The 15,781-nt window shown below is 39.9% G+C and overlaps 1 protein-coding gene across 1 annotated transcript in view; it reads right to left on the bottom strand.

Annotated features, from left to right (window-relative positions):
* The window catches only part of LOC123979653 (guanine nucleotide exchange factor VAV3), a 100,017-nt gene that overhangs the window by 17,377 nt on the left and 66,859 nt on the right, over positions 1 to 15,781 (bottom strand). The window contains exons 16-23 of the mRNA XM_046063681.1: positions 13,761 to 13,862; positions 11,897 to 11,988; positions 9,856 to 9,878; positions 8,653 to 8,671; positions 5,599 to 5,729; positions 3,847 to 3,912; positions 2,934 to 2,968; positions 2,436 to 2,552 (exon numbers count right to left, since the gene is read on the bottom strand). Coding sequence (XP_045919637.1) covers positions 2,436 to 2,552; positions 2,934 to 2,968; positions 3,847 to 3,912; positions 5,599 to 5,729; positions 8,653 to 8,671; positions 9,856 to 9,878; positions 11,897 to 11,988; positions 13,761 to 13,862 — 585 coding nt within the window. The remainder of the gene's footprint in view (positions 1 to 2,435; positions 2,553 to 2,933; positions 2,969 to 3,846; positions 3,913 to 5,598; positions 5,730 to 8,652; positions 8,672 to 9,855; positions 9,879 to 11,896; positions 11,989 to 13,760; positions 13,863 to 15,781) is intronic.

Below are 15,781 nucleotides of genomic sequence, written 5' to 3'. Positions count from 1 at the left end.
TAGTGTTAGTTACGTAAGTTAAATTATGTTTTAAGTTTACGTTAAAACAAGTCAACATAGACTTTTGGAATTACATGGAACGCAAACAGCAGAAGGCAGGGGTAGGGTCTTCTTTTATAACTAATTTTTTTATTCTACACATAGTGGCTTTAATCTATAAACTCTCTGTCAAGCTATCAACTACTTTCAGTACAAGTCTTCACACAACATAATCAAGCCATGTGTGCATAAATTACTTAGACAGAACTGGTATACAAAGGGGACCTGAACATAATAAGACCCAATTCCAAATTGTGATCGACCGAAAAAGACCCAAACAAAGAGAGAATTAACACAGCATGGCAGTATAATGCACCTCCAATAACTGAGCAAAAAGAGCAACCGAACATTTCTTTTTTTCCTTCACTTCAAAGTTCTCACTTCTCCTCTCCAGGTCCTAACTGACCCAATTAGAAGAAGAATTTGGACACCTGGCCTGACTCTGCATCAGGCCTTGGTCACTAAGAACTGAGCTGGACTTGTCAAGTCAAAGTTTCAAAAACTAATAGTAACTTTAAAGCATCAATTCTAGAGCTAAGAGTTGCTGATTTTAATGTTAACTGAACAGTTTGATATTTTATTTTTATCTAAATAAGCTTTTGAGTTACAAGGAGGTTACATGACAAAATCAAAACCACACTTATCTGTCTGTTAAAAAAAAGCTACAGCCAGCAGCCGGTCAGTCTACCAGCACTTTTAAAGCTCTGTAATTAACAACTTGTATGTTTTTTGTTTTAACTATTCAAGAACTGAAGTGCAAAACTGACAAACGGTGGTTTTACGAGGGATTATGTAATGATTTTTACACTTGAAACAAACAAGATATAGTGTGTTAATCAGTGTGATTTAGAAGTGCTCCTAGAGCCAGGCTAGCCGTGTCCTCATGTTTCCAGTCTTTGTGCTAAGCTAAGCTAACTGTCTCCTGGCTGTAGCTTCATATTTAGCATACAGTCATGAGACTGGTATCAATCTGCTCATCTCTCTCTCTCTCTCTCCATCTCTCTGCAAGACAGCAAATGAGAGTATTTTCCAAAATGCTGAACAATTCCTAATACTTGACAATTTAAAATGTAACACTGTGGCTAATAAAAGTTGCAAATCTCAAACTAGTTCTCAATGTTATAAATAAACATAGAATTTAAAATTTTGAGAATCTTTTTTTAAGAGATTTAAAGAGCCAGATTTACTCTTCTACTGTGTGTGGCCACAACTATCCAGGAAGCAGCCTCTACTTTTGGGGAATGCAGTAAATTAAAATGCTAGAGCTTTATTTGCACAGAACTGGGGGTCTCTTGGCTATTGGGCTCTACATAGAGAAACAGAGAATGAAGGAGAGTAATACTTTTTAAACATCCCACAATGCCTTTCTATTTATACTCTGATTCTGTCTTCATGAAGAGGTTTTAATAACCTTGAAGAGTCTTAGTCGTTCTCTGCTCTGTTCAGAGCATCTGTGCACACACAAGCAATTAAGACTTCAGCACAGAAGGAACTTGAAGGCACTGAAAGCGGTCCATTCTGCAGATTAAATGAAGTTTAAAGGAATGTTTCCGACGCTCACAGACAAGCGTGCTGGCTCCCTGTGATGGAAAGTTTTCCAGTTCAGAGACTCAACAGGAAGAGACACCTGCGTTTATACAGACGGTAGTTATCTTATGCACAGAGGTAAGTTACAAACAATGGTAGGGTCACTGACACACCAAGGTTGTGAAATGTGCTTTGTTAATTTCTCATTACCAAGATTAAAATGGCAGTATTATTCAAATTATAAACGAATCAGATGGTTTTTGTGGTCAAACCGTAAAGCGTCTGGTTTGGTCAGCTTCAGACACATCACTGTGGTTAACCACAGACTCTGCCTCAGAGGAAAAGCACATCATCCTGCAGAGGAACTATAAATCGGTGCATCAAATTGTGCAGTATAGCCTGGGACTTCCATCTAGTCAATACTGTGGTTTGGCTAAAGGCAGCTGATGAATCTAGCAGGCTGAGCGGCCGCAGAAAGACAGAATAACTGTCATGTTAAAGAGAAACAATACAATCTGATGATCGTTGTTAGGTGGACCCAAGACAAGCCCATAATTCTTACTCAATAAATATTCAAATTTACAGATTTACAGTGTTAAATTATATATAGATTATGTATAAATGTTGAGAAATTAACCTCAACCTCAAGATGATGGATATATGTTGTTATAGTTGTTCAAACTGTTGTCTAATTTATTGAAATTCATAATTTACACTATATGCTAACATTTAAAGGACAGTCCCATTATGAGTACAAAAGAGCCATTTTTACTAATGCTAATTTTTAATTTAAATCGATCCAATTATAATCAGAGGTGGTGATACTGGCACTGCCTGTGCATGTGGCTTGATAGAAATGTCAGCCTTACTTTATACTGATGGCGTACTCTGTGTACTCTCTGCTGCGATGGCGGACCAGGTAGGTGCTGTTGACCCTGTTGATGAGTTCTGCCTCCGCCTGGAGCCTCTCCATGGGCCCTGCAAACCTAAAACACAACAGCCCAAAAATACATGAACTTGACCCACCTAAAATTCATTATGGAATGATACTATCGTTACTGCCTGCACACCACTGTGTGCTGTCCTTTACAATCTCTATGATAGCTGTTTAATTTGCTTACACTTCAGTCAGAGCAGAAACTGCTTTGATACGCTGCAGTTGCTATGTGTGTGAAATTCAAATAAGTGCATATTTTGTTATTGTCTGGGCCAAATGAATCTCTCCTCAGCCTGTAGCTGGTTTGTGTCATCTGATCTTCAGTGCATGCTGCAGGAATTTACATTTGCTACATTCACTGTGTTTTGCTCCATCCGATAAAAACCTGCTCTATCCAGTTTAACATAAAACTCTTGTTTTGTGAACATACCAAGGTTGAGAGGAGTAATCAACGGGCTTCGGAACCTGGAGCAAAGAGCAAAAGTGGACATGTGTTTTTGTTATTGTCACGAAGCTGTCACTCATCCAACCGCAATACAACGTACACCACTACAGTAAAATCCTGGCGTCAGTTGCTGTTTTGCTCTTCATAAAACAGGTGCTTTCACACTGTACAATCCCAATAAAATAGCTGAATTATTACTATTATTCAGTTTAATTTAGCAAGGACAGTGCACATTAATAAAACATTGATGTAAATGCACCAGAGTTAGCCATTAGACTATTTTTCATCTGTAGTCCCTGGACAGTTGTTACATCTAAAAACAAAAATTAATTGAAAAGAGTCATTTAAATTTATGAGAGCATGGAACAAAAATGGCAGAAATAAATGCTCTTATCTTTAAAACAAGTGACATGGTGATAATAGTTTGTTATCTACAGGATGGATCACATTCCTAAAGCAGCTGGACATGCGAATTTCATTTTATGAAATAGAACATGACAATCCAGTGGTGGAGAGATTTATAAAATTGGACAATAAAAACAAGCAACAGATACCCGAGTTAAGTTGTTGAGAGAATGCACACCATTTCTCCAACTTCTCAGCTTTCCCGTTTAGTTTGCACAACATAAAGTATTCCTTATTCCTTTTAAGACATCGTTTTGTTCCTTGCTTCTTACTGATAAAGTGAATTAGACAGTAAACCACCGTTATCTCGTAAGACAAGTTCCTTGTGCCCAGAACATAAAAACCCATTGGTTGTTCTTCTTCTCGTGCCAAGTACAACAGCTCACCTCACCATACTCACATAACTGAACTGCTAGGAAATACATGTAACCAAATGCGGGCTGCAACAACAGGTCCTAATGTAGCGAAAGGACTAGGAGGAAATGCTGCTTACACATGGGCAAGGCTTCACAGCATCGCTTGGAAAGAAGCCAACCTCCTTCTTCGACAGGATTTTGCCCTGAAACCACAGAGAGATAATTGCGTTATGTACATCTGGCTGGCTCTGTCTCCATAATTCAGGAACAATTAGCTTGCAACACAGAGTCGAGGAAATTTACAGCCCTAGTTAACTATTGTTGAAATAATGGCTGGCAGGAAGAGTGAAAGAGCACAGGAGTTCCTTATTCCTCCCATGGTGATGAGTCTTTAAGCTCAGGGCCTTGATTTATAAACACTGGGGAGACTCAGTCCATATAAATAGGGGTTTTCTAAAGTTCATAGTGCAGTTATCTTCTTCTGACTGACTCAGGCGCAGTGGGTTGATTTATATGTCATGGATTTCATTGCTGAAATCTGACACTAAAAAAAATATATTATATATAATATTCGTTACATTCAGAAATGACTTGGTTAAAAACCTTCAACCTCTTTAACCTCCAAATAAAATGACTGTTGTTGGTAGATCATTCTTATCTTGAGGGGTAAATAAAAAAATACAATTTAATAAGTAATTGAGCAGGAGTAAATACACAGGAACCTGCAGCATGCATGCAGTCTATATACTTAAAAGGCATGTTGTAGGTTTTGGGGTCATCCCTGTCATATCCCTGCTACCAGGACATTTTGTCAGTCCTTATGGAAAGCCTCGCTTGCTGCTGCATCCTTGCTCTGGGTGTGATAATGATTACAGTTGGTAGCATTGACAGAGTAAACCGATGGCTACTGTTGAATGAAATTAAATTACAGCAATCGATTCTATTTGTCACGCACCTCCAGAACAGAAATGGTTATGGTCTGCTGGCTACAAAGGAGATAGATATTGAATGTGTGCCGACCGCGGGGCTGTAGCGGACTCCGGATACGCTTTTACACAGGGTTAATTGAATTCTATATCTATTTTATCTGTGTTGTATTAAGTATGGTGAGATGTGGTGGCTTCTGTTTCATGTCTGCTTAGAACACAACAGTACAGTAGCTCATGCCAATACAATGCCCTTTTCTTCAGGCCACAGGTAAAAATCTCATTATGATTCTTATGATGACATTGATTCAGCCTCTCTTAAACACCCACACGGTGAGTGACTAGGGCACAACAATGCATCAAACTTTTCTCCTCCGGTGAGGTTTCAATCACATGTGTAGACACATAAGAGTAATGCATGAACCAAACAAACATGTCCAGTGTGTGAAAGTTTTATTTCCTTATAAGATATGCTGTACTGTGTGTACAAATGTCTGTGGGTGTATACCATAGGTGTATACATGTTACAATTCTTACAAGTTATGTAAGAGTTTGTTTTTTTCCCCCTAGCAGCTTGTTAGCAAGAACTGTCCAAAAGACTTTCGCTATCTTGAGCCAGAAATATACAACTGGATTGCTATTTTGAACATGCACAGGCACAGGTGTAAAATGTCCAACTAAAAGATATGTTTATGTAGACATTACGCTATAACTGATACAGAACAGGACATTAATGCAACATCCATTTGATAAAAAGTGGACCGTGCTGACTCACCAGATTTGACTTATAATAAAAGGGCAAAACTGACTAAGCAATATATCATTCTAGCCATATTACAAGAGTATGAGGTCAGGATAGCGGCTAGATGGAATGACAGTGGAGGAAATGAGAGATTTTAATACAGTAGGTCCCATTTTTTAGTGTTGTGAAATATGTGATTAAGAGATAGTGTGACCTCTGACCTGCCACCAGGGGCTGTGAAGGTCGGCGCAGATTAATTCGATGATGTCACCAATCTGGATGCTGAGCGCGGGGCCAGACGTAGGGCTGGGCACACCAAGGTAGTTCCTGATTACCAGCATCTTAGGCAGACCTGCAAGAGCGACGGGCAGTTAGTTCCTGCGTACTGTTTGCAAAAATGGCTACCAAACAGTATGAATGCCACTCAACTGGCACTATATTGAGAGTGAGAACCCGAAGCAGTTCTGCAGCTAAAGGGTTGGCTAGAAAATATGAGCCACAAAGGGATTTGAACTCATTTTTCTGCAACCAAAAAGTCTGGTTAGTGTTGCTGAATCCTCAATACAAATCTGCTTCATCAATATCCACTGTACATAAAATATTATTTAAATCCACACCACAAGTTTTTGTCCTTGCTTTTTACCTAATCCTGTAGGATATTATAAATGAAAACGTATTAAATGTTTTTAAAGTCATTGCAGTGTGTTATATGAATTAATAAAATGTGTTTATATCTATTTTATATTTTATGATTTAAAATAATTTTTCTATGGGCCATAGGTTTGAAAAGTGAATTTAATTGAACTGAATGCCTCTGTGAATTTATACTGTAACCGACATGTGATCCTTTGATGTGTGGTGATGGTTTAACCAAACGCTCCTCGATTTTTAAATTAGACCTGAGTAGCTATATGAGTAGAAAAGGACATAAAGTCTAAATCTATCCCTTGATTCCTTCCACCATGAATGCCTGGCTACATGTGAGCCTGTCTACATGTGTGTGGGTGCATACATGCGCCGTGTGACCTCAAGTCTAAAAGGACATGTTTGCCATTCTACAGGTGCATCTTTGTGCTTCTAAACTATTCATGGCCCCATTATAGGTGGTAATGAGATGGTGTATACATATGTACACACACACACACACACACATACAAACACTCCCCTTGTCACCAGTGTACTGCCCTTTCAAATCATTTGGACCCATTATCCATTATATTACAGATAAGCAACAGTGCACTCTGGTACATGGCTGGTTATCGGGCTTGGAGATAAAAGATAAGCAGGAGTGAGCTTCAGTGTGAGCACACGATGTATTCTGACCTCCTGGGGGAACTCATATGGAAAATCGAATCAATGTCATAAGCGATTTGTTGTGTTACTGAGATTTGATGAAAACTAGTCCTAATCACATTTGCAATAAAGAATTATAGGAAAATCATTATTTTTTTCCAGTTTACAAGTCAGTAATGGCAATTTTCCTCCTTTTTCTTAGTTACGTTCAGGTTCATATACAGCTTATGCTCACCTTCTAGAATTACCAGTGCATGGACTAAATACGGCATACTACTCCCCAGGTAATAAATTACATAGTAGTTTTGGTTTGCACTGGCACTAAGAGAAATACATTTTAATCAAGCTGAATTTGCTTGGTGAAATGACCTCAGTCAGCGCTATTTGATTGCACTATGGCCAACTTTGATCCCATTATTGACCCAAGAAATCACTGCAATTGAATTATAGCACGTCTGTTATGGCACCCACCCATGCCAAACAAATCCCAAGTTCATATCTCATATGCCCAACACAATAAAATGAAATATGCATATCTTTGTCTGCACTGCGGCGATAGTGTTGTGCAGGGATACAATGTGAGGAAAAAGAAATTCAAGTGAGCGCATGAAGAAAAGGGTAAAGCTTAAGGCAAATAATAGAGAAGTCAACAACATTGTATTGAAAGCTAATACATCTGTATCTGCCTTGCCTCTCTTTCAGTGTCTGTTCCAGTGCTGCAGCACTGAGGCTGGCAGCCTGACATGTGGTAGCTTGCCTGAATAGGACTTCTAAAGACACATGGCCATGGAGAATTGGAGTCTTGGGGGCATGAATTGCATTCCTATCCACACAAGGACAAGCCAAGTGTTAGCGCACCTTTGAAAATAGACAGAGAGAACAGCGTCGAAATATTATGAAACACCACGGGCTGGGGCAATCAAATGCCTATTGATTTTAATGCGTCTTCAGTCAGAAATGATTTTCTGCAGCATAATGGATGGAGGGGTGGAAAAATGAGTGTTGAAGCCAGGTTTATAAGAGATTAACAGTCCTTTGTGTAGTGCAGGCACACACATACACACAACGTAAAGGACGCTGTACATTATTCCTGTTCCACTGGAGAAAGACTGAGAGACAGAGAGCCACAGAGAGGAGGAGGCATAAATAAAACGGCTAAATTTCCAGCATTTACTGTACAAACCCAGTAATGTGCTATTTTATGCAATATGGTCTTGGTTTTATTCCACTTAAACTAATGTTAACATTCCCCTTTCTCTCTGACTGAACCAGGATACCGTTGGAAAAAACATTATGATGGCACACCAGTAGTAATAAATGCACACCTACAGCCAATCCTGACAAACAACCTGATAGAGAAACTTCGAGCATCCTGGTTGATTTTGTTTGTTTGTTTGTTTGTGTGTCTGTGTGTGTGTGTGTGTGCGCGCGCGCGCGTGTGCGTGCGTGTAAATTAATTCATCCATATTTCCTGCTTCTCAAAATGTGAGGATTTCCTACTATTCTCAGTTTTATATCATTATAAAGCCAACATCTTTGTCTTTTGGACTGTTGTTCAGACAAAGTAAGCAATGTGAACAAGCCACCTGTGGCTCTTTGAACTTGTGAGGGGCATTTTGCACTATTTCCTAACATTTTTTTTTATGATTCTTTTAAAAAAATGTTGCAGAACTAAGAAGGTGATACCTCTTGGAGTATTTTTTAAGATCATCATAATTATAACATATAACCAATTGGATAGTTTTGTTAAGGCTAAGATCAGCTGATACTTGCAGCCTGCTGATATACAGTGTTAGTGCATATCAACAGCTGCTTGGATTAGCTGCCAAAATCTGGTTATTTGTTTTAGGAGCAGCAGTCTCTATGCACATAAACATTGCCAGTGACAGAAAAAAAAAAACAGACTACAGTGGAGGAGAGAGAAGAATTCCTGTCGGGTGGGAGGAGGTCTAGTGTGTAGTCTTGTTTTCTGAATTCCTCACCTGGATCTTTAGACGTGCCCTGAAAAAGTACACACAGAGAGTTACAGTCTGAAACAGGCACATGCATACATGTACACAAACAAAAGCGTGCGAACATTTAGACAGAAACACTTTGATCTTGATCAAAATATTCACTAGCACACACAAATCACTGCCGTAGTGGAAGTGTACATGGTAAATATCTTAAGTCATCATGCAAACTGCGTCCCCTTTGAATACTTTATAACCTACTAAATCAATTATTAGAAACACTCTTATATTGCTGTGACATGTTCAGACACACAGCCGAATTATACGAATATACCCCTTACTACTGCACACATAAATTAATATTTTATCCCAGCCTGCTATCTCCCCTGTACAGACCACACGCAGCAGGGCCTGGCATGGAGAACACAACATGACATGTTAAAACCCAGATCGCATGCAGTGAAAGTACAGCGTGAAGCAGAAATATTTCAAAGCTGCAGAGAGCAGTAAAACTGATGTGATGTTTTCTTTTGTTTTTGCAGAAAAAGATATTTGTTTTTTGATGATGCAAAGGTAATTCCAATAAACAAACATAATGTATGTTTCTGACGCTTTCTTATTTATTTTTTTTGGTGAGGGTGAAAAACAGAAAAACATATAGACAATTGGACATTCTACAGTATTTCCACCCAAATTAGTACTACTGCTTTGACTACTACTGCTTCTAGCAAGAATAACAACAACACAACAGACTGTATGCAAGCACACATTTTGTGTGAGCTGCATCAGAGCAGTTGGTCGACAAACAGGGACACAAGTCAGTTTGACCCCAGGTTTGTGATGATAAGAAGGTATAATTTTTGCATAGAAATCCTCCCTACATAGTGCAGTATTAGCCACAGTTATTGGCATACTAAATAAGTTGTTATGAGCCTAGTCTAATTTCCTGTTTGGGGATACTTGTGAGTGTTGCAGCAGCACACAGAAGTTTCAGAAACAGCACAGACAACTCAAGGTAAATCTGCAGAAACATTCTCTTGTCAGGTAGGCCGCGGCAAGCTAAGTCAATTGGAGTCTCCTTGGCAAATAGCTGCAGGAGAGAGCAGTCTTCAAAGTGCAGCAGAGCTTTGGAGAGGAGGCGAATGGCAGACACAGACAGACAGTGTACACATCAACACGGACACACACACAAACACACACACACACACACACGTACGCACAGCAGCAGCTCACCTGAGTTCTGACAGAGCCCGGATCTGAAAGAAGTTTGAGAACAGGCATAGTGAATGACGGGTTAGTGGGTGCACGCAAACACTTGCACACACTCGTCGGTACAAGGCAACACTCCCTCATTAGTGAAGAAGGCGGACGCTCGTGTCTGACCGAGGTTCGCTTTGTTTTGCTGCGCTGCCACTACCTGACAGCTGGGATAGAGGAGGTAACGAGGCGGGTGGGGTGGTTAGGAACAGAGGGGAGGGGGGGGGCAGACCTGAGGTTTTTGCTCCACCAGTTTCTTTCATTGGCTCCCTGAGGGATGGGTCACACCCCCTAGACACACACAAACACACACCTTTGCACACACACACACACTCTCTCTCATATGTACCTGTACAAACAGAACAATTGCATAAACACAAGCATACCTCCACACTTACACACATGCTAGCTGGCAGAAAGCCACATATATATATAGTACCTGTACACACAAACACACAAACACACACACACACACACACACACACGTCTGCCAGCAGGCCTGTTGTTCCTCAAGTGAACTTTGACCTGTTACGCAAACATCTGGTAAGGGATCTGATAAAACAGACAAATGTAGGTAAACAATGGCTTATCTGTGACACACACGCACACATACATACATAACCCTATACAGTGATGCTGTGATTGTGTTTTTGTGCGTGAATGAATTTTAATGCTGAGGTCAAACGGACATCAGCAAAAAGGGGTGCAACTGCGACAACGAATGTATTTATTTCTGAAGTTTCAGACTTCTGAAAATACTTTTACTTTAGTATGTTACTTAAATACTGCTCCTCACATCTGCACATTTTCCTGTAACAGCAGACGGTGAATACTGTGCGGAGTAATGTCAGTGGGAATTCAAACCAACATCCCAGTCTTCAGCGGCTCTGCCGCCGCTGGTGTCGCCCAAATCTATTCAGGTAGACACTGTGCCCAGGTGGGCCTGGCAGTGGCGTTATTGCCTCTGCGCCCTAATAGCACCATGACAGATGCCAGGTCCAACAGGAGCTGGCAGCTTGCCACGGGGAATACAAACACACACACAATTGCGAGATGCAGTGTTACAAGTGCAGTGTGTGCGGGTTGTAACACTAAGACTTGCACACTTGCACACAAGCTTGGTTTTTCTTAAATGTTAAATGCAGTTTAGTGGTAGGAGAACACGAGTATGCACTTTCAAGACCTAAAAGAACTTCCACAAACAAAAAGTGTGAATTCTGTTTTTCACCTGTTCGTTCTCTTCCTCTCTCTCTCTCTCTCTTTCTCTCACACACACACACACACACACACACACACGTGCTGAGGACATGCTAAGCTGGTTTCTGAAGGCTTTCTTTACACTCCACATGTCTGAAGTTTTCCTACCATTTCTTTCAGAGCTGTGAGTGCTCCTGCACAGGGAGCCAAGTAACAGATACACAACAGGAGCATAATAAAAAAGTCAGGAGTTTCTTACAACTCCCCAGTAAAACTACTATCAAGCGTTGGGGATCGGTACAATGATACACAGTGACATTGCCTTCAAGGTGCTCTGAAGTGTCAAAAACCACTCAGGGAAGCGGGAGAGTTTTTGAATGAATATCTGCAATACTGTTCGAATACTTACATGACCTTGGTTGGTAGAGATAAGGGCATGTGTAAAGTTCCTACTTATTTAGAGAAACCCCACTAATTCCCACAAGTCCACCCAGTGCAATCATTTCAGAATGTCACTGGCGCTTTTTTCAATCACAGTGCAACAAATCTCGCTCAGACCCATAATTAGTCACAGGAGACACTCGTACATCAGGTTTTATGCACCAGTGTGTGTCATCTGTCATTATGTTCATACTGCTATAAAAGTGCAGTTGTGTTCATACAATTAGATTTAATGTGTCCCTTGAAAACATTTTGTTCAGTGACAAAGTGTTAAATTGCTGCTGACTAGATGCGACTGACATGAGGTTGTGCAATAAAGTGAAAGACTTATTTAAGGAATTAAGGATTATATTTTTGTGTGTAAGCAGTGATGTGTTACCTGTTTTTCCACAGGACCCAAACCGGGCCAGGCATTCTTTATGGGCACCTAAACCACACTTGGAGCACAGGTAGCCCTGGTTAAAGATGCCCCTGCAGACAGAGAAACAGAAAAAGTAATCTGATGGAGTGCTTGACAGTATACACACAGCAGCAGTCCATCAATGCAAAGAACAGCAACATTACTGTCATGCCTATTGTAAAGTATGGATCCAAGTAGCAGTCAAAAGATGACCCCATTTCTGACTTCTTAGGAGGGCCAACAGTTTGGAAAACTACAGTAAATTTCTCTTGTTTTAGCCACACTCCATGCCTCCATGGATGGAAATGTTGGTCTAAATATACCAAATATCTCAATATAGACATATTGATAGACGTTCTCGCCCCAATCTGGACGAACTGTAATAACTTGACTCCTTAACATTTCATCTTTGGGTGACCAATTATTGACCAAATACCTGCAAAATGAATTGTATTTCTTTCAGCCTCAGGTTGCACTTTAGCTTACTTTATAGAGCTTTAGCTTATTAGCAACTGTTAGCATACTAACATGCTAAACTAAGATGGCGAACACATCCTACCTGCCAAACATCGGGATTGACAGAGAGGTACATTCTACCTTCATTTCAACCAAAAAACTGCATCAGCTCATATCTAGCAAATACTGAATATAAGAAACAGGAATTCTGGCGGAAATGATGTGTACACCGTGTGTAGTTCTCTTTTCATTTACATAACCGTCTGAGAGGCCCTAATTAACATGACATGAAAGTAAAGGCTGCTTTGCTCCGCTCCCAAGATAATTATCTGTTTAACCTCTTTGAGAAAATTAGCATGGAGATAACCTGCAGGTACACTACTTTTTTTTTTTTTTTGCGTAGTTCAGAACTACAGGGTGAGTGTTGCACTGGGGTAAGAAGGGGTAAACAGTGAATTTAAACCATTAGGACAGCACTCTTAGTACTCATCATAGTGCCAGTATCATGCAACAGATATTAGACTTGATTAGACACAGAAAATCTGATGTGACACACCAAGAATAACTGGATTTACAAATACTCATTTTTGCTGTAGGTTCTATAAAAAAGATGTTATATACTTCTTAAAATCACAGAACACTTGACTCATGATTCATAAAGCTATTTGATATGTGGTGCCCCTGCCTGTAAGATAAGCGGTTACATTTCTTTTGTGTCTTTTCAAGTTAATAAAATGTTCTCGAGGTCTAGGACAAGTCACAATGAAATCGTCCAAAGGACCAATCAGTATTTAAAGACTTGAGAAATAATCAGGAAAATAGCAACACCACAGGAAATACTAGGAGACAATAATGACAAAAAGAGACCTTCCCTGACCTTATTCTTGTTTTTCTGATATCCTCAGAAAATGTTGGTGAATTCAGGGCCTCTGTATATTCACAGCGCAATAACCTTGTCCCCTTTCCCTACCCGCCGCCTTGAAGAAGTGCTGAAGTGTGACAGACATTTTTCTTTGCCGTCCTCGGTAGGTGAAACCACTCAGTCGTCCCCGCTGTGAGAAAGACCACGAGGCACAGTCCTCTGGGTGCTGATACCATTCAGCAAATTCAAAAGGAACTTTGTGTAACGGAGGCACATGTGCAGAGGAAGAGAGGAGCAAAAGGAAAGTGACGAATAGATTGTTAGGGTACACTGGAGAGGAATAAGAGGAGCGGAGTTCTTTCAAAGGAGTCCTGACAGTTGTTTGAAGGGAAAGGGTCCGCGTCTCGTCCTCAGTCTTTATGTTTGACGATAGCCTTGAAGAGATTTTTGTGCTGCCTCCGTGTGTGTGTGTGTGTGTGTGTGTGTGTGTGTGTGTGTGTGTGTGAATAATAATTGGCCTCTTACCTCAGCAGCATGTGGCAAGAGTTGCAGGAGGTGATCCTTTCAAAGGTGTGCATACGAAACTCGTGGAAGTTGTTAGTGGCATTCTCAGGACGAATGTTGGATCTAAACAAGACATAACACACAACAAACATTAGATACTTTCTGAGGGTTAAAATGAAAGATTGTATTTGTTAATGAATATTCTGAAAAGTTGGTTTCAATATTGTATGTTTTGTATTTAAGGTCATTTATATGTCTCAGAAAAAAATATAATATATATGCATTAACATTAAACATTGCATTTTGTAAAAAGTGTGTTTTTAAGATAATATAGTTTACAGATAAGATAATGTAGGTATATTGAGTATCTAACATGACTGATAATACTGTAGCTCACCATGCCTGCTGAGGCATAAAGCATGCTGTACTGGAGAAGAGTTGTGCAACATGTTTTAATTTTGGTGGACTCGCGCTTGTCTGTGCTTTGCTGTGTTTGCATTCTCAAAGTAAAAAAAAAAACTAAACTTTTACTTTTTAGGCTGATTTCCAACCTACCAGGATCCTAAAAATTAACTTGCATCAAGTTGAAGCTCGGTTGAGATAATTAGTCCATGAGAGTAATTATTACATAATGCTCTCGATCTAGGGTTTGTGTTGAACATTAACAAAAAGCAATTAAAGCTATGTTTATAATATATAGGTAAACACTGACAATATTGTACTGTATGTGCTATTAAAAATAATATAATATAATAAAAATAATGGAAGTTAAGTTAAGACTCAAAATCAGAGCAAACTGTTGAACCAAACACTGGCCGCTATTGTAGGTTGTACTATAAGTTACAGATGAGCCCAAATTAATGAATGAAAATGAGTTTGTGTGTGTTGCCCATTTTCTTACAGTTTTCAAACAGCTTTGGTCTTTGATGAAAACCTCTATTTCAAAGCCAAAAAAAATATTTTTCACTTATAATTGCATCCAACAAACTCTCTTCCATGGCAACAGTAACATTTCACCGATACAGTTCTTTGAAGTGGGAAGGAGAGGACTGCACGCAGACAGGCAAGGTCTGCTTGAAGTAAAAGCACGTATTCTTGGCCCCTTAGGACATGGAGGCATGTGGTGTGTGTGTGGGTGGGTGTGTGTGTGTACAGTATGAGAAAGAAAAAGACAGGATTTGCCCAATTTGCCTGTAGCACAAATGCCAGTTTATTTGAAATTTATGAGTCCTTCCTTTGTTTTCCAGTGTTCAGACTAGCTAGAGATGATTGTTGCATAGATGTTTTGCTTAATATGCACAGGTACAACTTGTGCATCTTAGGCAACTCAAAAAACTCAAATAATAAGTAAAACTAATGGGGTACAACATGTTCTCTAAAAAAAACAGGACGAACAGCGCTGAGATGGAAGAAATTGTCAAAGAAGAAAAAGAGACCTTCAGTGGCGTCTCCTCTGTAGTCAAGCAATATATCCGTTTTTTAGTGACGATTGTTGTTTGCTAGAAATTGCATGTTAAAGGCAAGAAAGATCACATTGAAAGATTCAGAATATGTCGCTATAGCATGTTTATCATCAGCTTGACTTTGATAGTATGACTGGCCTCTTCCAGTTCCAGTTTCTGTATACTGAAGCCTTTAATGCTGTCCAATAAAACCTTGTATGGTCCAAAATTAAAAATGCAGCCGAGAGGTAGCCACGTGTGTTTTAAGGACTCTAAAACAATATGACTTTATCTACAAGTGTTCTTCTGACTTTCAGGGACTCACTGCTGTTCAAGCAACAGTTTGTCTTTACTTTCAATTTCCTGCACCCGCTACGTGGAACAGTGTGTCTACCCAACCCCTCAGGGCTGCTGAATCTTAGTAAAGCAGCAAACAGTGGGTGGTTTGGAAATAAATGCGGCACGTGAGAAAACAACTGTTCACAGATCAGCCATTGAGCATCGCTGTGGGAGCATCCTCGCAGCTCGTTAATTCAGCCCCGAAAGTTAATCAACCAAAGCCGCTGTTTTCTCAGTCTCATTTCACACCGCCCATCATCT

This window comes from Micropterus dolomieu, linkage group LG01, assembly GCF_021292245.1.
Source record: "Micropterus dolomieu isolate WLL.071019.BEF.003 ecotype Adirondacks linkage group LG01, ASM2129224v1, whole genome shotgun sequence".
Classification (NCBI taxonomy): Eukaryota; Metazoa; Chordata; class Actinopteri; order Centrarchiformes; family Centrarchidae; genus Micropterus; species Micropterus dolomieu.
This window is presented reverse-complemented; position numbering and strand designations above follow the sequence as displayed.